Source organism: Vombatus ursinus, unplaced genomic scaffold, assembly GCF_900497805.2.
Source record: "Vombatus ursinus unplaced genomic scaffold, bare-nosed wombat genome assembly UNPS02009824.1, whole genome shotgun sequence".
Lineage (NCBI taxonomy): Eukaryota > Metazoa > Chordata > Mammalia > Diprotodontia > Vombatidae > Vombatus > Vombatus ursinus.
In genome coordinates this window covers 3,612,485-3,636,848 of record NW_020949602.1, presented here as the reverse complement: position 1 = coordinate 3,636,848, position 24,364 = coordinate 3,612,485, and the positions used below count along the sequence as shown (strand labels likewise).

Here is a 24,364-nt window from a genome sequence, read left to right as displayed (position 1 = left end):
AGGTTCAGTCAGTTATTCCACAAGCCTTTATGCTGCACCTGCTATGGGCCAGTCTCCATAGTCAGACTCTAACATATTCTATGATGTAAAGAGCACTAAAGCGGAGTCACATGACTTGAGTTTGAATGAAAAGACAAAAAGCAAACAATCCAGGCCCTCAAGGAGCATCTATTCCACTGGACGGAGGGACCGATCATCAAAAACTTGATTTTTTTGATGTTTTTGCTTGATTATAGTTTGATGTTGTATTATAATGCTAGGGCTCCAATATGGAGTCCCTTGGGCTAAGTGGTCCTAATCACCATAGAAGCATTCTTCTACTTTCCCACTGTTAACTCCATGTCAGATGGATAAGGGCAACAGCTTTTGATGGAATGAATTCTTGACCTCTTACAGGGGCGTTGAGTCATTCTCCTGCTGCCTTAGTTAATGTTAGACTCTCCCATCAGTTTGTGGTTGTGATAAAGAAATTCCCCCTACCCAAGCTTCATCTAAGCTTGATATCACTAGAGGACCCCAAGACTTTTTCCAAATATCTGGATCTGTTTAGGGATGCCCCCTCCTACACCTGGCACCAATTACCTGTTCCCAACCAAGCCAATTCTTAGAATCTACAATCTTTCCACCTGAACCCTAACTTTGAATTCCATTCCACTCTGAAATGCTATGATAACAAATTGCTGCATGGTTGAAGTTAAATTCTTTGGGCCTCAGTTTTCCCATCTATAAAAAAGAGGTGGTTGGATTAGATGGCTTCTGAAGCCCTTTCTAGATCTTTGATCTTATAATCCCAATAAAAATAACAACAATCATATAGTACTTTAAAGTTTTCAAAGCACTTTATATAGAGAGAGATCTCACTAACTTAAGGTTGATACCATAGAAATTATTCCCATTTTACAGATGAGGAAACTGAAACTCAGGAGTGAAATGAATTACTCAGAATCAATACAGCTTATATTCTGCAACTTGATCGGCATCTAAGGGCAGTTGTGAAAGATAGAACAGTTCCTTAGACAAATTTCAGAATAGATCACATTTATCCTTGCCCTGGACCCCACTTCCTGGTACCTCCTCTCTTCCTTCAAAAGCAAGTATTTCTTAAATTCCTGAAGTGTACGAAGCTTCAGAATGACCTATCTCTCTTCGGCCCAGAGCCCACCCCACTTCCACCCCCCCCCCGCCCCCACCACTAAGGGATCCCAGCTGGGCTGTATGGAGATGAGTCTATTGTGAATTGTTTATGAGAATGTGATATGGGTTACTTGTAATTGAAAAGAAGAAATAGGAGGCATTGAAATATTGCACATCTTAGAAAAAGAACAAACTTGAAAGAAGAAAAAGAAAATAAGGTGGTTTTTGTCTAGAAGCAAAATATATCTGTTCCTGGACAATGTGGAGGAGGAGTTATCACAACTGCTGGTTTACTGGAATATCAAAGTAGAGAGGCCCTGAGTCTCTAGAACATAGCTCAGGGAAGTTATAAAAAACCCTCTGGGCCTTTGCTTACCTCCTTCCATGTGATGGGAATCACAGAATCATAGAAGTGAGCTTAAACTATTTCCCAAAAACAATCTCCTTTATGACATGTGCAATGGGGCTCATGTAGCCTCTTGTTGAAGATGTCCGATGAGGGAGATCCACCGCCTCTTTAGATGGCCATCCATTTGGAGACAGTTGGCATTGCTAGAAAGCTTTCCTGACATCAAGTCTGAATTCCTCTCTTTGTAACTTCTTCTCATTGCCCCAAGAGAACATACCAAGTAGAACAAATCTATGAAGTTCAATCACGTTGAACTTGGAGTCAAAGGACCTGCATTTGAATCCACCTCTGGTACTAACAATGTGTGTAACTTTGAGTGAATCACTCATCCTTCCTAGGCTCAGCATCTTCATCAATAAAATGATTGGATTGGATTAAAGGTTACCTAAAGCCCCTTATAATTCTAAATTTCTACTTTGTAGGTTCCCTCCCAGCTCTGACATTCCACGATAATAGGTCCCAATGATTCAGCTCTACCTCTGCAAACATAGATTTATTTTTTTTTCCAATAAATCCCCATCTAATTGTCTCATGGGCCTCCCAGGGTCATCGTCTGCTTAGCACAGTCTCAAAACTAGATGTCAGAAATCAACTGAAGCTCAATCCCTTTAATACAAATCCAGCGTGATGTACCAGGGCCACTGGAAGAGCACCCCAATATCCTGGCAAATAATTCCAGACCTTCACGTCTCCCACCCCCTCCCTTCCCCAATGCTGGTAGTATGTGTGTAGAATGACTTGGTTTGGTCTCTGCTGAACACAGCAGCTGGCCACTTAAAAGACCTTTCTCAGCCTGTCCTTGTTATCTCTACTAAAGATTGAGGTAGAAACTCTCAAAAGTCATTGCTTTTCATGTTCCCTGGCAGGGTCTCACTGTCCTGGCTACTGACCAACTCTGGCAGCTCCAATCCATTGATTTCATGTCACTGCCAGATTTACACCTTCTTTACTGGACATATTTAGGCTCTCTCTGCCCATCAAAGAAAGACAATTAAGAACTACAACTACCAGATAATCCTGTTCTCATCTGATTTTGTCCCAGAGACACAAAGGGCCAAGGTGAAGAAAATGAGAGGATTGTAACATTTTAGGATGTGAGAGCTGCAGGGGCTTCAGGGATAGCATGCTGGGGAAAGTCAGCCTCTCCTCCCATTGCCACATGACTTGGCTCCCTTCTGGGTGGATCTCTCTACATTTGGAAAGCTCTCACTGGGGCCGCTACTAAAGGCTTTTGGTGTGCATTTCTATATGATAATAGTAATAATAATAATATTATTATTTCTATATGATAATAGTAATAATGTTATTCTTATTGTTATTGTTATTAAGAGAGAGTATGAAGTAGTGGATGGAGAGCCAGATTCAAAGCAAGGAAAAGCTGGGTTCAGGTCAGGCTTTTGGTGCATACTGACCTGGGGCAAGTCACCTGACCTCTTAGTTCTCTAGGAAAATGACTAACTCCATACTTTGCAGAGCTGGCACTCAACTACATTGGTAGAGGGAGTTTCCTCATCTGGGTGTTTCCCAGACCAATGAAATCCTAGACTAAGTCCAATCTGTACCACCACCATCATCATCATCAATATCAACAAGAACAACAACAACATTTCTGTAACCCTTTATAGTTCCAAAGTGTTTTATTCTCATTATCTCACTCAATCCTCAAACAACATATAATGCTGATGGTTTTGCTAATAATAATTATAATTATAATAGCATTTCTATAGTGCTTTAAGATTTGCAAAGCGCTTTAGAAATATTATTTGATCATTGGGAAGTAGATGCTATTATTGTCCCCATTTTACAGATGATGAAGGTGAGTCAGACATTAAGCAACTAGCCAATGGTCACAAAACTGGTAAGCATCTGAGGTGGGATTTGAATTTTGATCTTTATGACTCTAGGTCCAGCAATCCATACATTGAGCCACCTAGCTACCTCCATGCATGAGGTAGGAAATAGAAAAATTATTACCCCCATTTCTTATATAAGGGAATGGAGACTCAACAAGGAAAGTGATTTCCTAAAGGTCACTCAGCTCATAAGTGGTGGAGATAGGAATTAGGTTCACAGATTCATAGATGTTTAGTTCTGGGAATTTAGGGCTAAGACAAGAATCTAGGTCTCTTAACTTCAAAAAAATGGGCATTTCACACTGTGAAACACTGCCTTTTAGGGTAAATGAATACCATATAGCCTGACTTTGGAACCGCCAGGGAGATGCCTTCCATTCCACCAAATACCTTCCTCACTTTCCAAGTTGGAAAAGTCATCCGGCAAGAGGCTAGAGGATGAGTTGGAGGGTGAGGGGGCAGGAACTGATTGTATAAGGAATGTCTGAGAAGCAATTGAGGTGAAAAGAAATTAGGGCCTGAATTAGGGTGCTGTGTAGCTTTGGGCAAGGAGAAATCCAATTTTATGAGTTAAATTAGTGACACAATAGAGTTTGGTGGAAAGAACACAGGATTTGACATCAGGAGACATGTGTATGAACCTGAATTACTGCCCATGTAACTTCAGAAAGTCAGTTTCCTCCTCTGAGCCTCAGTTTCCTCCTCTATAAAAGGGAAGTGCACTAGCTATGTGCAAAGGTTCTTTTCAGCACCAGGGCTAGGATGCTATGATCCTCAGGAGTTCTTGCCACCTGGGTTTCAAAGAGCCTTTTAGCTCCTTTCTTGAAGACCAGGGTTAGAGGCAGGGTCTAGATGAAGGAGGATACTAGAGAGAGGTAAGTATTCACACAGAGAAGACTTTGAGGAAGTGGAAAGGGGAAGCCTGAGTTCACCAAAGTAAAATCAGAGCAACTCCGACATTTTGTACAAAGCCATCCCTGGACTCCAGGGGGCTTATCTCTGCTGCAAGGGGAGAAGAGAATGGGGAAGAGGAGAGACAGGAGGGCTTTGGGAAGGTCTGCCTTACTTACCCTGTTGCTCCATTCTCTCACAGGCAAGAACAGATCGACCCTGGGGACACTGGCACAGGCAGTTGGTACCCTCGAGGATGGGCTCACCATTGTTGATGCAGGGCCCACAACGGCACGAGTCATGCTCTTCCAGGTACTCATCCAGCGCCCGCCTCATGTTCTGCCATTTACGTTCATGGTGGCCCAGGTTGCTTTGACGTAACACGGCAAAGATGGGCAGGAGCTGTTGGGAACAGGAGAGGCATTTGGGACGGTATAAAATACACTGAATTTGGAGTCAGAAGAGTAGAGTTTAAACCCCTTAAGGAACCTTGGGCAATTCAATTCAGTTCAACAAATATTAAGTGTTTCTTATGTTCAAGGCATTATTCTAGACATTAGTGATACAAAGAGAAAAGAAAATCCAATCCCTGTCTAAGGAACTTACGCTTTACTAGAAATGTAAGAAAAGGGAAGATTTAACAGTGAATCAGTCAAGAAGCATATATTAAGCACCAAGTATGTACCGGGTACAGGGGCCACAAAAATGCAAATGTCTTCAAGGGCCTTCTTCTTTTAACCTTCCATGTTTTAAAGTCATTTCTAACTTTCATAAGATTCTAGGTCTATTGTAAGTGTGAATAAATTTATTTTCCTCAGGGAGGTTAAGTGACTCCAATGTGATCATGCAGATAGTGTCAGAGACAGGAGTCATACTCAGGGGTCTTGATTCCAATGCTTGTACACTTTCCATTATAGCCTGGGGCTCATTATTTGGGATAGCACTAACTGTTATTCAATATTTCTCTATCATGTAGAAATCCATTTTCTACTGGTAGAATAGGCAGAAATCCATTGATCCTAGCTCTGCCTTATGAAGCCTCAGTAAGGCATGGCGTCCTCTGTACTGCCTCTGCTACATTACAATCCATCAAATATTTTAAACAATGATCTTGGGCTCCCACCATCTTCTCCTCTCCTAATGGTTTTGGATTACTACTACTACTATTACTGCTACTACTACTACTACTACTACTACTACTACTACTGCTACTACTACTACTATTACTGCTACTACTACTGCTACTACTACTACTATCACCACCACCACCACCACCACCACTACTACTACTACCTATTTGTAGTCAACATTTATATAAGTTACTATGTGCCAGGCACTGTGATAAGTGTTTTGTAAATATTATCTCATTTGCCATTCACAATATTACTAAGGTAGGTACTATTAATATCTCCATTTTACAAATGAGGAAACTGAGGAAAAGAGAGCCTTGGTAACTTGCTCAAGCTAATAAGTATTTGAGGCCAGATTTGTACTCAGATCTTCCTAACTCCAAGCCTACTGCACCATTCAGCTGCTAATACCCTGAAGCAACATAGTATAATAGGAGTCCTATGACTGGACATAAAGAATTTTAATTCAAGCCTTACCATTGACCTTCCTAGCTATGGGACATTGGCCAAATCACTTAACTGCTCTGATCCTGTTTCCTCACCTGTAAAGTAAACACTGCAAATGTGGTGATCCTCACAATATGTGAGTTTGAGAAAAGATTCAGTGTGACTTTCCCCACGATCACACAGGCAGTAAGTGACGGAACTAGCCATGTCAGGAGTCTAGGTTTCATAATTCCAAGTTCTGAAGGATCCTTTATATTACATGATAATTCAAAGATTTCTTTTTGTTTGGTCATTTCAGTCACATCCAGCTCTTCATGACCCTATTTAGAGTTTTCTTGGCAGAGATACTGGAGTGGTTCACCATTTTCTTTTCCAGCTCATTTTACAGATGAGGAAACTGAGGCAAACAGGATGAAATGACTTCCCCAGGGTCACACTAAGAGGTGTCTGAGGCTGGATTTGAATTCATGACCATGAGTCTTCCTGACTCCAAGCCTAGTGCTCTATGCAATGTGATGTTACCTAGCTGCCCCTAATTCAAAGATACGTGGTATCAAAGCATTGGTTATTGAGCCACAGGATCTGAGTTTAAGTCCTGAGTTGACTTCTTACTGCCTGTGTGATCTTGGGTAAATCATTTAATTTCCCTTGACCTCAAGTTCCTCATCTGTAAAACGGGGGGATTGGATGACCTCTGAGTTCTCTTCAAACTCTAGACATACGAGCCTCTGATACTCTGAGTACTGTTTGGAGTCAGACAACCATGCTCACATTCTGGCTCTGCTACTTACTATCATTGTGACCTTGAGCAAATTACTTAACCTCTGTGCCTCAGTTTCCTCATCTGTCAAATAAAAGAAAGTTGAACTAGATGGTCTCTGAGGTCTTTTCTAGGTCATTGTATATGGTTGTGGAACCTTTAATTTCTTATCTGGAAGGTTCCTATCTTAGGGATCATTTGGTTAAATTGTTTTATTACAAATGAGGAAAGTGAGGGCCAGAGAAGGTACTTGCCTGAAGCCACACAATTAGTCAGTGGTCAGGCCAGAAATAGAGCCCAGCACCATTGTCTGACATGACCTAAAAAGAAGAGAAACATCCTTCTTGCAAAACAAAAGGTGTGATGAGAGCATCAGCAGACAACTATTGATGACATTGAATAGAGCCCTGGGAAACTGCACAAAGACCTCGAGCAAATAAACCTGGGGCTGAGATAAGGAATTTTCCAGGAGGATAGGGCAGCCCATCAGTGGCCTGAAGCCACAGGCATAAGTGCAGGGCTGCTCAGACAGCCAACTGAGAGGTTGCCAATTGGTTTCCAGGAAAATTGCAGAGAATTTGGCCACCAATTGCTGGGGAGTTTGCAGAAGAAATGGGGTCACCCTACAGCTGCAAGGGTGGCAGTTAGGAAAAGATGTTTCTCCCTAATGGAGCTTCTTATCTTCAGGGCCAGCTGCAGCCTGTAGGACAATTTTCCATTTACCCTGTTAATGGGGTGGAGGGTCAGAGGGAGCTCAAGCTACTTGCACCATGTTTTCCCCCACCAATGTTTGCTCAGCTTTGCTGTGAGAGAGAGAGAGAGAGAGAGAGAGAGAGAGAGAGAGAGAGAGAAGAAATGGAAGGGAGGGGAGGAGAGGAGAAGAGGAATGGAGGAAAATCTTAAGGAGGAAGGTAAGATTGGGAGAACAATTATAGAATGTAGGAACCTTCAAGTTCACTTAGTCCAATCTATTCATTTTATATTAAGGAAATTAAGCAGGTGAAGAGTCATGACTCCAGCTAGAGGTAGTAGAGTCAGGATTCCAACCCAAGTTATAGAATCATCTGACCATAGGATCCCTGATTAAAATCTATGAAAGACCTGAGATGTTATCTAGTCCAATCCTTTCATTTTACACATAGACAAATGAGGAAACTGAGACCCAAAGTTTAAGTGACTTATCCAGAGACACAGATGGGAAATGAGAAAGACAGAATTCAAAACCACTCCTTTGATTAAAAATATAGGTGGAGAAACTGAAGCCAAAGGAAGATGAAGTGACTTATCCTTCTTTCTTCTGTCTACCTGACCAAATAAGTTTTAGTCATCCTTCAATGCCAAGTTAAAATTTCCATCTTTTATTTATTCCCTTTTTTTTCTGAAATTCTAGTTAAGAAAACTCATTACTGACAAGTAGTTCCCATGTGCCTATAGCCAAGTCATTGAATTTCTTAAAACTTCAGTTTCCTGATTTATAAAATGAGGGTATTTGACCCTATAATCTCTAACATCAGAGAATCATAGAAGGGTTGGAAGGGACGTCAGTGGTAACCTAATCTAACTCATTTGCCCTTCCTCAGTCAATAAAAAAATTGTTAAAGATTACTTCATGCTAAGCACTCTGCTAAGCAATGGGGATACAAAGAAAGGCAAAAGACAGTCCCTGCCCTCAAGAAGCTTACAATCTAATGAGAGAAACAACACATAAAAACTTAAAAGACGAGAGTACCTAGTGAGGGAGAAAAGGTGAATACCTACAGGTAGGTGAGAGATGATGGGGTGGCTGCCTTGATTCCCCTCTTTAAATGGAAGACCATGGAGGAGCTCCACCCTCCACCCTCTCCAATCAGACGCAGGGAGAAGTCCCGGCACCAGAAGGATATTGAGAAAGAGTGAATTTCAGAATTGATTCAATATTGCTAATTGAGTTATTGGAGATGATGTTGAGGTTCAGGATATCAGCTGGGTGGGAGATGAACACCCCTAAAATAAAAATCCTCTCTATGACATCTCCAATAAGTAGTTATCTCACCTTTGATTAAAGGCCTCCATTCACGTAAAACATTCCACTTCCATTCAAGGGTTGCATAGTGATATTAAGAGTTATTTTTATAATGAGATAGTCTCGGAGCCAGGAACACCTGACTGCATCTTACCACTGACACATATTAGCTGTGTAACCTTAGGCGAGTCACCTAACTTTCAGTGCTCTAAGCAATTCTCTAAGTCTGTAAGTTGATGAGAAGGTGCCAATCTGCATTTGTGGATGAAATTTCTCATCAGGAGCTCCTCATATCAAGGAAAATGCAGATCCAGTGCCTGTAATACCATAAAGTCTGAATTTGAATATCTGTAACTTTCACTCATTGCTCCTCCAGTAGTTCTACTCTCTGTGATCAAATGCAACAAGTTTAAACCCTCCCTATATGTAACTCCTTCACATATGTGAAGACTATTGTAAGGGTCATTTCTGATTTTAGGGTATTTATGAGTATGATGGCAGAGCTATGCCAGACACTAAAGCTTACGGTAAGTTGCTGGCCATGGTGCTGACCTTGTGGGTTCAGCTGACAAGCTTACACCCGGATGCAGTTGTAAGGGACTATCCCTTTCCAGGTGGCTCTCACTAGAGAGTGGTGAATCCTTGGAACCATACTATGCCTCATGAGTCTAGCCAGACAGCTAATAGCAGTGATCATTATGAATTGCACTCCTTGGTAATCTAACTCAAGCAGAGATTCATACACCAGAAAGATGCCAACCAGAGGTTCATGCAATCCTAGGGGAAAAGCAAACAAGGCATATCTTCCTAGAACTATTGCTTCAGGACTTGATCAAGTGAAATACCCTAACGTTCACAATACACTGGATCCTACAGAGGCAGACTTTCTTTGGTGTTCTAGATCTCACCCAAGTTTCTTTGTTCTATCTATACACAGCGCCCACTTTCACCCATAGTGTACTAACTCCCCAACCAAGCAGGAAAAAGGCTGAGCATCATATGACATCAGTCCTGTGTCTGTTTTGGCAGGACTGGCAGCTGCTCTGGGGAGAGGTGATTTATGGAAGCTGGTCTCGAACTTTGCTTTTAGCCCCTAGTGCCAGAGACTCTCTGCTTTTGGGTTACAGTCATCATCGGCTGTGAAAGTGCCCTGATAATAAGAGAAGTAAGAAAATGTTATTCTGGCAGCATGGACTCATAGGAGGCAACAAAGGGGCCCTGACTACTGCTGATCATAATGTGGTAGGAAGAGCAGGGAACTAAGAATCAAGAGAAACATGACTTGGAATCTGTCCTTTGAGACTTAGCTATATGTGACTATGCACCAGTTACTTAACTCATCTGAGCGATGTGCTCCTCACTTGTAAAATAGGGGCAATAATACCTGGGGTGCCTACCTCCAGAGCTATTGTGAGGATTCAATGACATAAGGAATGTAAGGGGCTGTGGAAACCTTAAAAGGCTATAGAAGTATCAGTTATCATTATCTCTTACTCTATCTTCCGTCAGCATGTTTGAGACTCCTTCAGTGACTTGTAGCTCTGGGTGTGTTAGCTGAAAGTGAATACTTACAGGAACTGATCCTTCAAGAAATCAGAACTCTATAGAATCTGGTGGTCTGATCCCCATTACTGATGGAACAGATCACTTATGTCCTATTTTTGTTGAAGGATGGCTATCACCAGGCCAGTAGAGGCATGTCACGTCTTTGATCTGTCATGGAGAGACCTGTTGGTCCTCAGATAGTGCTGGAGGCTAGAAGAAACTAGCGGTTGGGTATAGGCTGGACAATCCAGGTCAGTGGCCTGGGATTAAAAATAATTTACAAGTGAATCCATTGCTAAACTCCTACCTGAGACACAATGTTCTGAGATGTGGCTATAATGTACCTTCTATAGGAAGCGCTTCCTGATTCCCATAACTGTATGTACCTTTTCACTATAAATAAAATGATTTTAATTGATTGTATACATATTCTGAACATACTCATACATGTACATGTCATCTCCCCCAGTGGCATACAACTTCTCAGGAATTGTTTCCTTTTCCTATGTGTCCTAACACCTTGAATGTTACTTGGCACCTTGATGGATTGATTGACACAGAAGTGAAAAGAATGACCCTTTCAGGAAACCAGTCATCCCAGGCAGCCACCCTCTGAACATACTGACAAACATACTTTACTTTTAGCCTCCTTCAAGTCTTCCTCTTCACTGGATCCTTAAATCTTTCTTGGGAACACAGCAAGTGATATATTTACTGTTCACCTAAACCATAATTCTCAATCTTTACCTTGAAGTTTTCTTCAAGGAAAGCACAAAATTTGGCTTTTGGCCATGGAAGTTTTCAGAATACTCTGGTTATGAATTTTTCAGTTTAGGCCCAAGTCACTCATCACTCAGTGATACCAATTTCCAGCACCTCCACAAATTTCAGGTGCCTGAAAAATCAGTTTCTCAATTATTGGCAGAAAAACAAAATTAAGGTTAACCCGTCCTACCTCTTTCTAACATGTACAATTTTTTCCATTCATTTGTCACTGAAAGGTGAATGTTGTAATAGACCTTGGTTTAGATGTATTTGTTTATCTCAAAAGAAGGAGCATGACTATACCATTTGGAGTAAGTTTTTGTTTGTTTCTTCTGGAAACAGATCTGAGATTTCATCAGTGCGGGAAAAACATCTTCCATCAATGCAAATCAGCAAATATGGTACAACTTCTAGTCTTGGGGTTGCCTGGTACACTGTTAAGTCACCTGCCTATGGTCACAAAACTATCAGGTGTAGGAGTTAAGAACACTTGAACTCAACTGTTCTTGACTACTATGCCATCCTGCCTCACTTGTGTAAAGGCTAAAGATGGGTACTGAAGCTATTATTTCAATTTTATATGGAACACCCAAATAAAGACACTCCCTTTACCAATGCTGGTCAGTACCTTTTCTGCAATTTGTAATCTAAGAAAGTTGCCTAGAGCACTGAGAGGTTAAATGATTTATTCAAGGTCACATAGCTAGTATATATCAGAGGCATGACTTAGACTCTGGCTGCAAGGTTCACCATAACTATATTCCACCCTGTTTCCCCTCTCATCTAGACATGTAATGAGGAGGCTCCATTCATTATCCAAACCAATTAAAAGTTATTACCTTTGTTACTCTTTCTTTAAATCAAATAATCAGGAAGGGAATTTGAATTGGATCTGTATACCTCCTTTAGCCAATCAAAGCCATTGTAGGAGAGACTGGGTCACACCCTAAGGAACTTGTATAAAAGGAAGAATCTATCTGAGAACCAGAGGGAGAGTGTCTGAGGGCTCAGAATTGAAAGGCTAGATCATGTCGTATTAGTACACTTTTGTGGGATAAAAGAAGGATTGAGTTGTGGCAGAAAAGGGAGATTTTGAGGAAAGTTGCTGATTCTACGGTTATCTTGGAGCAGAAGATTCAGGTAACAAAAGTCCCAAGAAAAGATCAGCTCTTTCCTCAACTTCCCTTTCAGTGATTTCCACAGTTTAATAAAATCTGCTATTTCATTACCCAAACAATTACACTAAGTGAAATGTTGCCTCTACCACAAAGAAGCCAGGGGTTAACTAGAGAGAGAGAGAAATATAAAGTTAGGTAGAAAGTGTAACCTCTGCTTAAATGTTAGGAAATTTCCTAACTGAGAACTCAGAATGAATGCACCTGATGACACAATTGCCCATCTAAAAAACTCAAAAAAAAAACCTCCTTAAAAGAAAGAGGAGCCATGTGTACTTAGAGGCCATTATATTGCACCCCAACGCTGAGGTTTAAAATTTGCTGATCTTTGTATTAGAATTACACTAATTTTTGAACATCCAATAAAAAGGAATTTTGTCTGCTTCCTCATCCTGCTCTAAATCTTTTTGGTTAATGCATCATATGGCTAAACGTAATGTTGAACAGAACCTACCACCTTCCTAGCATAGATGACAGAACCCTGAAGGGGGGGGGGGTAAAAATGTTATCTGAAAGCCACTTGCCTCCTTGATACTCAGATCAGAAATGGTGCTTTGCAGGACTCAACCCTTTAATCTCTGATACTCTGTACTGGGGTCCCAGCGCCCTGACTGAAGAATGCCTCATCAGTCTTACTAAAGTCATCTCTAACCATGCTACTTGGACTCTTTAGTTATATTCTTGCTAGCTTCTCTGCCACCTCAAACACACCCTTACATACTTAAACATTTTTTAAAAAACACAAAACGGGAGGAAAACCAGATATTCAATTATATTATCCTTCAAAAGCTGTAATCAGAACAGATTTTAAATGGGACACTCAGCTGGAGAGACAAGCCTTTCCTCATTTGTATATTATGTTTCCTTTGGATATGAGAAGCATCGTGATTGAATGTAATCCAACCCTGAGGACATTCTTGGAGTTATCTATCAGTGCCTTACTTCCTAAGGCCCTCTGAGAAGGATCCAGGCAGTGACCAGATATGAAGTTTCTGGTCTAGCTCACTTCGGGGGCTCTGGGTGAGAAATAGACTCCCTGTGGTGAAGCAAAGGGGAGGCTACCAGGTCAGTGCCCCGTTACATTTAATCTTGTTCTCTGATGGGCTCATAATAAAAAATATGAAATGATTTGGTCTGCTTCACTTTCATTCCTCCTGGCCACGGAGTTTCTTCAACTGAGAAAAGACTTACCTCAAAATCAATAACAGCAGGATTATCCTTTAACGACCTCCCCCAGGAAAGATACGTCTCAGCTGTCCAGCTGTTGGAAAGGCCACCGCTTGGTGCCACAGTTCCACCGCGCACGCGTGATATAATGTCCTTAACACCCATGTCTTTCAAGGCCTTTTCTGCCATGACATGAAAAACAGAGTTTAGTTCACTTAATGTGAATTCTATTCAATTAAAAATAACTCATTAAGTGCTCACGTCTGCAGATATTCTGCTGGAAAGTAAGGGAAATTAGAGAAAACGTAGATACTGCCCTCATGGAGCTTAGTCTCATAGTGGGGCAATCTGAATAGAAATAATTATATACAAAATGGAACATGATGAGTGCTTAGTGGTATGGGGAAAATGCCATTGTAAGCACAAAGAAAGAATAGCTAAACTCAGGGATTGTGTGATGAAAACCCATTGATTAATTCTTTTAAAAAATTGTGGAACACCTACTGTGTGCAGAGACGATGCACTGAGGAAAGATACAAAGTTTGGATAAGACCCTCATGCTACTGTCACAAAGATGACATTATATTAGACAGATGAATTAACTGGGCTTGCTATAAAAGCATAATTACACATAATCTGCTGCTGTTATGCTTGGAACTTTCTGATATTTGATTTGGACAATGGAAGAATCTCATTCAGGTATGCCCCCAGTGTCTGCTTGGATAGAGCCTCTCTCTGGGAGATTCTCATCGGACTGGAGCCAAAAGAAAATTCTACACACATGGACTGAATTGTATCAATGAATAAACAATATGCAATATAGGAAAGGCTCAATCTAGTGTTACCATAAGCTGCAGGAAGGATGTAAGAACTTCACTCTATGATGGCCAAGTGAAGCAGTGCAGGTAGAAGTCATTGACCTGGAAACCCTTGTTTCCTTAGTACCTGACCCAGGGCCTAGTATATAGCAAGCAATACATGTTTGTGAATTGACTGGTGAATGCAAAGTTGATTTACATACAGAGCCAGTCAGGCTGGAAACCCAGGTGAGCACTGAGCTCTGGACTTACAGTCAGGAGTACATGAGTTCAGCCTCAGTCAATTCCTAGCTGTGTGACCCTGAGCAAGTGAATTAACTTCTATCAGCCTCAGTTTTCTCACCTGTAAAATGGGGACAATAACCATATCTATTTTTTAGATGGCTCAAATGAGATAACATATGGGAACTACTTTACAAACCTATAAATGTCAGCTGTTATTACCATTAATATTAAGAACCCCAGCTGAAAACTAGCTGAGGGGATCCCAGCCTGGATACAAGGATGCCCGTCTTACCATGTATAAATAGTATCTATTCCACGCCATTTGAATTTTCTGATGCTATGTGAAAGGATTGTGGCTTTGTATTGATATGTGTGTGGAATTCCTACTATTCTCCCATAGGTCTTTCTTTGTTGGTGACTAGCAAGGTGACAGTCCCACTGTCCTCTGGTCTAGTTCTGCTCCTGGCTCTACAGACTTCACCATTCCCCAGGCGCCTTCTCACCTGGGAAGATTCCATTACCCCTGCAGCCCCTTCCCTCAGCTGGTCAGTTCCTCCTGGAGTATTCATTTTGAGGAAGAGCTGTCATATAGAAGAGAGGCTTGATGTTCTTGAGCCCAGAAGGTAGAATTAGGAGCAGTGGATGGGAGTTCCAGAGAGGCAGAAATAGGATTGATTCAAGTTTTATCATGACTCTGTCTTCTTGAAGACTATGGCATCAGACCACAGCTCTGACATTTCCTCCTAAACTAGAAAGGCAGGTAGGAATCCAGAGCTGGGCTATGTACCTCTGGCACCAGAAGATGGGAGGTGATGGGGTGGGGCTCATACCCAAATAAGCGGCAGGGTGATTTGTTTTGTTTGTTTAGGCAAAGCAATTCTTAAAAACTGTCTACTGAATAAGTTAAGGGATCATGATCTGTTTCTGGGGAAGGTTGACTCATCCTGATAGAACCAAAGGTCCTTGAATTCAGGAAGTATTTATTGCTTAAGAAATATCAAGCATGGCTTCAGAGTCTGGGTTGATTTAAGTCTATTGAACTCTTGAAATTGGATCCAAACCGAATCAATCATTTGGTAATGCATTTTAATTATTTAGTGCCTAACCTTGTACAGCTGTTGACCACATCTCTATCCCTCCTCGTGCCTCAACCCCCAAAGAACCTAATTCAGTCATCAGATATTGACAAAGAGAAACTGGAGCAGCTCCATTAGTAGTAATCTTAAGTTTAAATTCAAATATTTATTAAATGCCTACTATCTGCACATCATTATGCTGGGCACTGAAGGAGATACAAAAATTTCAATGAGCCGTAGTCCCTGCCCTCACAAAGCTTCCCAGAGGGTGAGGGCACACCGCTATAGCTTAACACTTCAGAGATTTGTGGCTGGCACCAAGTAGGCACATAATAAATGCTCATTAATTGAATGACCTATATTTTCATTGGCTTAGCTACTTCCTCTTGACCCAGATAACAATCCCCACATTGATTTAGTAACTTAGCTTCAAAGATTTTTGTGGTCAAAGAATTCTTCACTTTCTGAGTGATAATGGTCATTGAATGTAGATTCATAGATGTCTGTGAATGTAGAATTGACAGGACTTTGTAATTGATTAGATAGGAGAAGGAAAAAAAAGAAGGCCCAGATCTTTGAGGACCATATTCTAGAAAGGAAATTGATAAACTGGAGAGCATGCAGAGGAGTTTGACTTATGTGGTGAGGGGTCTCAGGATCATGCCATCTGAGGAAAGGTTGAAGAAGCTGGAGATATTAAGCCTAGGGAAGAGAAGACCTAGAGGGCCCAAAAGCTGTCTTAAGAGGCAGCTTATGGTTGAACAAACATGAGCTACAGAGTCAGAAGGCCTGGGTTCAAATTCTAACTGCCGCTCATTAGCCATGTGGCCTGAGACAAGTCACTTCCCCTCTCATTATTTCCCTTCACTCATTTGTAAAATGATAAGCTTATGCCTTCTTGTCCTATGAGGCCCCCTTCAGCTTCAGATCTATCATCCTAAGATCCTGAGTATTCAAAGTGTTGTCAAGAGGAAAAAGGATTGGGTTTACTCTGCTTGGTATCAGGGGTTAGAACGAGGAGCAAGGGTGGACGTTGCTAAGAAGTAGAAGTGAGCCTGATGTGAAGGAGAAAATTCATTGAAATTAGGGCTCTCCAAAAGCAGAAGAGGCTGCATTGGAGAGAAGTGAGCTACCTCTCATTGGAGGTCTTCAAAGTTTGGACATCCACTTGTTGGATATGTTTATTGAAGCAATTCTTGTACAGATGTGAGTTGGACCAGATGCCTTCTGAGGGCTTTTTCAGTGTTGGAACTCAGTGGACATCCAGAGGGAATGGACTATGTGGAAAATTGGCATTCATAGTAACTGATTAAGGTATTTGCAAGGGACTTACCATAGGTTGCATCTCCACTTTTCTTACATCTTGAGCCCATCAATTGACCTTGAACCAACTTGTATTGGATACCCAGGGATGCTCCAAAACAGGAACTTACAGCTTCATCAGTAACCTCTAGAAAAAGAAAAAAGTTATGGGGGAAGGAGAAGGAGAAAGAGAAGGAAAGGGATAGGGACAGTGAGAAAGAGAGTGAGAGAGAAGAAGAGAAAAGGAAGAGGAAGGAAAAAGAGAAGAATGAGGCATGTTACTCAAAAACAAAAGACGCTGGGGGGAACATGAATTCTATAGTCGATGTCAAGGACAACCAGGCCCAATTCATGGGATCTTTCTTGGCACTTGTATTCTCATTGCACTCGATGGACCGTGGGGCTCAGCTGCTTCCTAACTGCTCCAGTACCTTCCATCCTCCCAGTAACCCAGGCTCCAAACCTCAGCGTCACCCTCACCTCAACTCCCTCATTCATTGCTTATAGGCCATCAGTTGCTCAATCCTCTCCTTCAACCAGCTACAACCCTAGACTGCACCCTCATCATCCCTTTCCTGGACTCTTGAAATAGCCTTCTTTTCTTTTTTACTTTAAACTTAAACATCAAAGTGGGCATTTTCACATTTATAGTAGAATGAAGGGAAAAAATGGTCAGGAAACTGGGTATCTCTATTATCTCTATTATATACAGCTCACTTCAAGAAAATATTTTAAAAATTAAGCATGTAATGTTCAAAACTATTCTGTTTGTGATTCAAGCTTCCTCTTTTCTTCTATGATTTTTTTTCTTTTTACTAAATTAAAGTTGGCATTTTTAAATGTATCGATGGCCCTTTTTCCTTTCTTTTTCTTTTGGCTACCCATACCAACCCCTCCCTGAACCCCCAATTTTTAAATGGAAAAATTAAACCATTTAAACAAATATGTACAGTCAAAAAAAACAAATTTCCAGATTAGCTGTGTTTTATAATGTATGTCTCATTCTGCATCTTGAGACCATTCTCTCTGCCAGGAAGGGGGTAGGCAATCACTTTTTAATGGGTTTTCCTGCTTCAGGTTTCCCACCACTCCAATCTATCCTCCACTCAACTGCCAAAGTGATCTATCAAAAATACACATCTGCTCATGACTAACTCATACTCAATAAATTCAAGGAGCTCCCTATTACCTCCAGGAATAAATATAAATCCTTTTTACAAATTGTCCCCCACCCATCACTTTCCATTTTCTTTATATTTTCCCCTCCCCCCATTCTATAATGCAACTATACAAGCTCTTCCTTGAACACCACATTCCATCTTTTGACTCCACACTTTTGCACTGGCTGTGCTCCAAGTCTAGAACACTTTTCTTCTTCACCTCTGGCTCTTGACCTTAAGTTCTTTGAGGGTAAGAACTCTGTTTATGCCTTTTTATTTTAATCTCCAGCACTTAGCATAGTGTCTGGCAGGTAATAGGTCCTTAGTAAATGCTTATTGACTGACTGACTAACCTAATACGACAGCCTTTTTATTATTATACCAAAATGGTTGAATTGCTTTCCAGAATGATTTTTCACAGGACTCAATACTATGTTATATGAGAACCAGTTGTATGAATAAGGGACATTTAACTTAGAGAAGAGAGAATTTCTGGGGAGACATGAGGGCCATCTTCAAGTATCTGGGTGCCTATCATTTGAAAGCAAGATTAAATTTGGTTGGTTCAGACTAGAAAGCATGAGTTGGAACAACCAATAGAAATTGAGAGGTAGTGTTGTGTGGTGGGTGGTCCTGGACTTGGAGTCAGGGAAAACCTGGGTTTGAGTCCCATATCAGACACTTACAAGCAGTCTGACTCCTAGACTGTGAGAGCTTGAAGGAGGCATGGAGATCAGTAAGCTCACCCTTCTTATTTGGCAGAGAAGACTGGAGCCAGAAATAGGAAATGACTTGCAGGGGGCGGGGCCAAGATGGCAGAGGGAAAGCAGTGACTGTCTTGAGCTCTCTCCCAAAGCCCTCCAAATACCTAAAAAAATGGCTCTAAACAAATTCTAAAGCAGCAGAACCCACAAAAAGACAGAGTGAAACAAATTTCCAGCCAAAGACAGCCTGAATGTTTGATCGCAAAGGTATATCGCGTTGGGCGGGGAGAGGAGTGCAGTTTGGGGCAGCCTGCAGCAACCCTGGAGCAGGCCTCAGAGGGCTGAATCTCGGGCAGCTGTGGCGGTTTCCAGACTTCTCAACCCCTGAATGCCAAAGACAACTTAGAAGGCCAGTGGGAAAAGTCTGTGACCGCAGTGAGAGAGGAGCTGGGTCTTAGCTGCATGTCTCCAGTGCCACAGCTTTTTCCTGAGCTCCCGGCCCACATACTGAGGTGGAATCGAGTGGCTGATCAGAGGGGGATTGCAGGGATCTCTTTGCCAGTGCTGAGGCAGGAATCTCTTGTTTTGCCAGTGCTTGGATCTGGGTCACAGTTCTGAGGGGCGGTCCTGGAGCAAGGAGAAATGCTGGTGAGGTGGAGCTTATTGTAGCGGTGGAGAGGAAACACTTTGCCCCTTATCATATCACCTTGGAAGAACTGAAAATTTACAGGTCCCTAGAAGTACCTCTGAAAACAGTTGTACAAACCCCTGAAGCTTGGGACAGTACACTCTTCACATTGGAAGCAGACTTTTACCTTAACAAAGAGTTTAAAACTCAAGTAATTGGCCAGGATCATGAGTAAGCACTGCAAAAAGAGTCAGACTATATTATCTTACTTTGGTGTCAAAGAAGATCAAAACATACAACCAGAAGAAGATAACAAAGTCAAAGCTCCTGCATCCAAAGCCTCCAAGAAAAATATGAATCAGTCCCAGGCCTTGGAAGAGCTCAAAAGGGATTTTGAGAAGCAAGTAAGGGAAGTAGAGGAAAAACTGAGAGTGATGCAAAAAAATCATGAAAAACAACTCAACAGCTTGCTAAAGGAGACCCAAAAAAATACTGAAGAAAATAACACCTTAAAAAAACAGCCTAACCCAAATGGCAAAAGAGGTCCAAAAAGTCAATGAGGAGAAGAATGCCCTAAAGAACAAAATTGGCCAGATGGAAAAGGAAGTCCAAAAGCTTACTGAAGAAAATACTTCCTTAAAAATTAGAATAGAGTAATTGGAAGCTAGTGACTTTATGAGAAATCAAGACACTGTAAAACAAACCCAAAAGAATGAAAAATTAGAAAACAATGTGAAATATCTCATTGGAAAAACAACTGACCTGGAAAATAGATCCAGGAGAGAGAATTTAAAAATTATTGGACTATCTGAAAGCCATAACCAAAAAAAGATCCTAGACATCATCTTTCAAGAAATTATCCAGGAAAACTGTCCTGATATTTTATAACCAGAGGGCAAAATAGAAATTGAAAGAATCCACTGATCTCCTCCTGAAAGAGATCCCCAAAGGAAAACTCCTAGGAATATTGTAGCCAAATTCCAGACTTCCCAGGTCAAGGAGAAAATATTACAAGCAGCCAGAAAGAAGCAATTCAAGTATTGTGGAAACACAATCAGGATAACACAAGATTTAGCTGCTTCTACATTAAGAGACCACAGGGCATGGAATATAATATTCCAGAGAGCAAAGGAGATAGAATTACAACCAAGAATCACCTACCCAGCAAAACTGAGTATAATCCTGCAGGGGAAAAAATGGTCATTCAGTGAAATAGAGGACTTTCAAGTATTCTTGATGAAAAGACCAGAGTTGAATAGAAAATTTGATTTTCAAATACAAGACTCAAGTGGAACGTGAAGAGGTAAACAGGAAAGAGAAAATCATAAGAGACTTATTAAGGTTGAACTGTTTACATTCCTGCATGGAAAGATGATATTTGTAACTCATGTTACCATTGTCAGTATTAGGGTAGTTGGAGGGGAAAAAATTATATGTGTGTATATATAGATATAGATAGATAGATAGAGGGCACAGAGTGAGTTGAAAATGAAGGGGTCATATCTGGAGAATAAAATTAAGGGGTGAGAGAGGAATATACTAGGAGAAGGAGAAAGGGAGAGGTAGAATGGGATAAATTATCCCATAAAAAAAAAAAACAAAAAGAAAAGGCTCTTACAGTGGAGGGGAAACAGGGGAAGGTGAGAGGGAATGAGTCAATCTTATTCTCATAGGATTTGACTTAAGGAGGGAATAACATCCACACTCAATTGGGTGTGGAAATCTGTCTTACCTAACAGGAAAATGGGGGGGGGGAAGGGACAAGAGAGTAGGGGAATGATAGAGAGGAGGGAAAATTGGGAAAGGGAATAATCAGAAGCAAATACTTCTGAGGAGGGACAGGGTCAAAAGAAAGAATAGAATAAATGGATGGGAGGGATCAGATTAAGGGAAATAGAGTTAGTTTTTTACAGCATATCTACTATGGAAGTGTTTTGCATAACTGCACATATATAACCTATACTTAGTTGCTTGCCTTATCAATGAGGGTGGGTAGGGAGAGAGGAAGGGAGAAAATTTGGAACCCAAAGTTTTAAAAACACATGTTTAAAAAAAATGTTTTCACATGCAACTGGGAAATAAGAAATACAGGAAATGGGGTACAGAAATCCATCTTGCCCTACAGGAAAACTGAAGGGGAAGGGGATAAGAGAAGGAGGGGAGAGATAGAAGGGAAGGCAGATTAGGGGAAGGGGTATTTAGAATGCATGCCATCTTGGGGTGGGGGGAGGGGTGAGATGGGGTGAAAATTTGGAACTCAAAATCTTGTGGAAGTAAATGTTGAAAACAAAAAAATAAATAAAAATAAATAAAAAACTTGCCCAAGGTTACTCAGCCAGGCTGTGCCACAACCAGGAAGAGAATCCACATCTTTGTGCTCCAAGTCCAGGTGTTCCATGGTGTAGTGGAAATAGCATTCAATTTAGTAGTTTCAACCCAAGATCTGACCAGTTACTACTTGTGTGACTTTGGGGGAAGTCCTTCCCATAACATGAGTGGGGATAAAATCATGGAGTGTTAGACTTGAAAGGGACATTGGAGATCATCTGTCCCCATTTCTTTGTTCCATGAATGAGGAAAGTTTATTTGTTATAGACTGTAAGCTCCTTGAGGGCAGGACCTGTTTCACTTTTGTCTCTGTATCTCCAGCACCTCTCCTAGTGTCTGACATATAGTTAATGTTTAATGCTTACTGGATGGCATAACAAAAGTTGTGGTTGTTTAGTCATTTTCAGTCAAATCTGACTCTTAACAAATCCCTTTGGGGTTTTCTTGGCAAAGACACTTAAGTGGTTTGCCATTTCTCCAGCTTATTTAACAGATGAGGAAACTGAGACAAACAAGGTTAAATGACTTGTCTAGAGTCTAGTAAGAAGTGTCTGAGGTCAGATTTGAACACAGGTCCTCCTGACTGACATCAGTCCTGGCACTCTATCCACTGCGTCACCTAGCTTCCCCTTAACAAAAGTACTTTAATGTATTATCTCATTTCAACCTCAATCCATCAGCAAGCATTGATTAAGCAGCTATGCTAGAACTGGGGATAAAAACACAAAAGTGAGAAAACCCCTGTCTCTCTCCCTTCTCCTGGGTGAAGGAAGGGATGTGACATATTCTCAGATAAGCAAATACAGGTTATAGACCAAATAAATACAAAGTGATCTGGTGAGCCCCTAACAACTCACGGAATCAGAAAAGGGCTCTTGAAAAGAAGATTTCATTTGAGTCTTGAAGGAGTTCCAAGAAGTAGAGATAAGGAGAGCATTATAGATATAGGTAACAACTTACACACAAAGGCCTGGAGGTGGGAAATGAGATTTCATGTACAGGAAACAACAAGTAGTCCAGTTTGACCTTAGCACAGAGTTCATGATGGGGAGAAATGTGTGATCAGGCTGGACAGATACTCTAGAGCTAAATTGTGAAGAATATCAGGAAGCTAGGTGGCACCAGAGCATGTAGAGCACCAGGCCTGGAATCAGGAAAACTCCTCTTCCTGAATTCAAACCCAGCCTTAGATATTTTCTAGCTATATGATGCTGGGCAAGTCACTTAATCCTGTTTGCCCTAGTTTCCTCATCCACAAAATGAGGTGGAGAAGGAATGGCAAACTACTCCAGTATCTTTGCCAGGAAAACCCCAAATGGTGTCATGAAGTGTCAGATACAACTGAAATAGCTGAACAAAATGGTAGGTGGGTTGAAGTGGAAGAGACTGGATGCAGAAAAATCAATGAGGAAGTGGTTGTGGTAGCCTAAGCAAGAGCTAATGAGGGCCTGGCCTGGCCTGGCCTGGTTGTGGTATGAGTAGAGAGAAGATATTGAGGAGATGAAATTGACAAGCCTAGACAACTGATTGGATGAGTGAGTGAGTGAGAGTAAAGAGTAGAGGGTGATACTTCGGCTGTGGACCTCGGTGACTCGAAAAGTGGTTGGACCCTTGACAAAAGCAGGGGATGTAAGAGAAGGCGTGGAGTTAGGGGAAAGAAGAGTTCTTTCTTTTGACATGTTGAGTTGAAGACTCCTATGGGATATCTGGGTAGAGACATCGATCAGGGACCTGAATATTAGGGAATGGAGCTCAGGATAGAGAAGAGGGCATGATGTGTAGATCTGGGTTTCCTGTTGCCTCACCCTGACATACAAACTCCTCTGTTTGTTATTCAATGCCCTTCACAGCGTGGTTCTAACCTATCTTTCTGTTGTTGTGGTTGTTGTCGTCGTCTGTCTTTTGTTCTCAAAGAGGACCAATGACATCCAGAAGGTGATGTCTTGACTTGCAGGTGAATTGGATTTAAGTGCGGCAGAGCTGTGCAAAGTCATCAACCTCTCTCCTCCAGAGTCACCAGAGTCCAGTGGCAAAACATAGCTCAAGACAACTGGTGATTGCCCCAGATGCGATGGGAGGCCATGGCCTTTTTGAGGTAAAGTCTTTCCCTATCTTTCTAGAATAATTGTAAATTACTCCCTCTCACACAGTCAACACCCCCAGCCAGTGACTTACTTGCCATTTCTTGTATACATGTCCCTGCTTCCACCTAAGTCCAGGACATCCCAAATGCCTGGAATTCTCTCTCCATCCTTTTCAAACCCCTAGCTTTCTTTCCAGTTTCAGTTCAATTACCACCCACTTGGGGTTGCTTGGTGGCACAGTGGATAGAGCACCAGCCCTGAAGACAGGAGGACCTGAGTTCAAATCTGGCCTCAGACCAAACACTTGACACTTACTAGCTGTGAGACCCTGGGCAAGTCACTTAACCCCAATTGCCTTAAAAAAAAAATTACCACCCACTTTCCTGATTCCCTGAGTTGCCAGTGACATCCTTGTCCTCACAGTGTATTTTTCATGTACCTTGTATTTATTTATCTATGAAAATGTCTACCCCTAGTACAATGTAAACTCAATGAGAATAGGCCCTGTCTCACCTTTGCATTTGTATCCTTAGTCCTTTTCCTGCTGTTATTCAGTTATTTTTCAGTCATGTCTAACTTTTCGTGACCTCATTTGGGGTTTTCTTAGTAAAGATACTGGAGCAGTTTGCCATTTCTTTCTCCAACTCATTTTATGAATGAGGAAACTGAGGCAAACAGGGTTAAGTGACTTGCCCAGGGTCGTGCAGCTAGTAAGTATCTGAGGCCATATTTGAACTCAGGTCTTCCTGACTTCAGGTCCA

At 41.4% G+C, this 24,364-nt stretch overlaps 1 protein-coding gene across 1 annotated transcript in view; it reads right to left on the bottom strand.

Annotated features, from left to right (window-relative positions):
• Nucleotides 1–24,364, bottom strand: part of C8A (complement C8 alpha chain) — a 93,609-nt gene that overhangs the window by 6,285 nt on the left and 62,960 nt on the right. The window contains exons 8-10 of the mRNA XM_027852714.1: nucleotides 16,731–16,847; nucleotides 13,303–13,460; nucleotides 4,467–4,689 (exon numbers count right to left, since the gene is read on the bottom strand). Of these exons, the coding sequence (XP_027708515.1) occupies nucleotides 4,467–4,689; nucleotides 13,303–13,460; nucleotides 16,731–16,847 (498 nt within the window). The remainder of the gene's footprint in view (nucleotides 1–4,466; nucleotides 4,690–13,302; nucleotides 13,461–16,730; nucleotides 16,848–24,364) is intronic.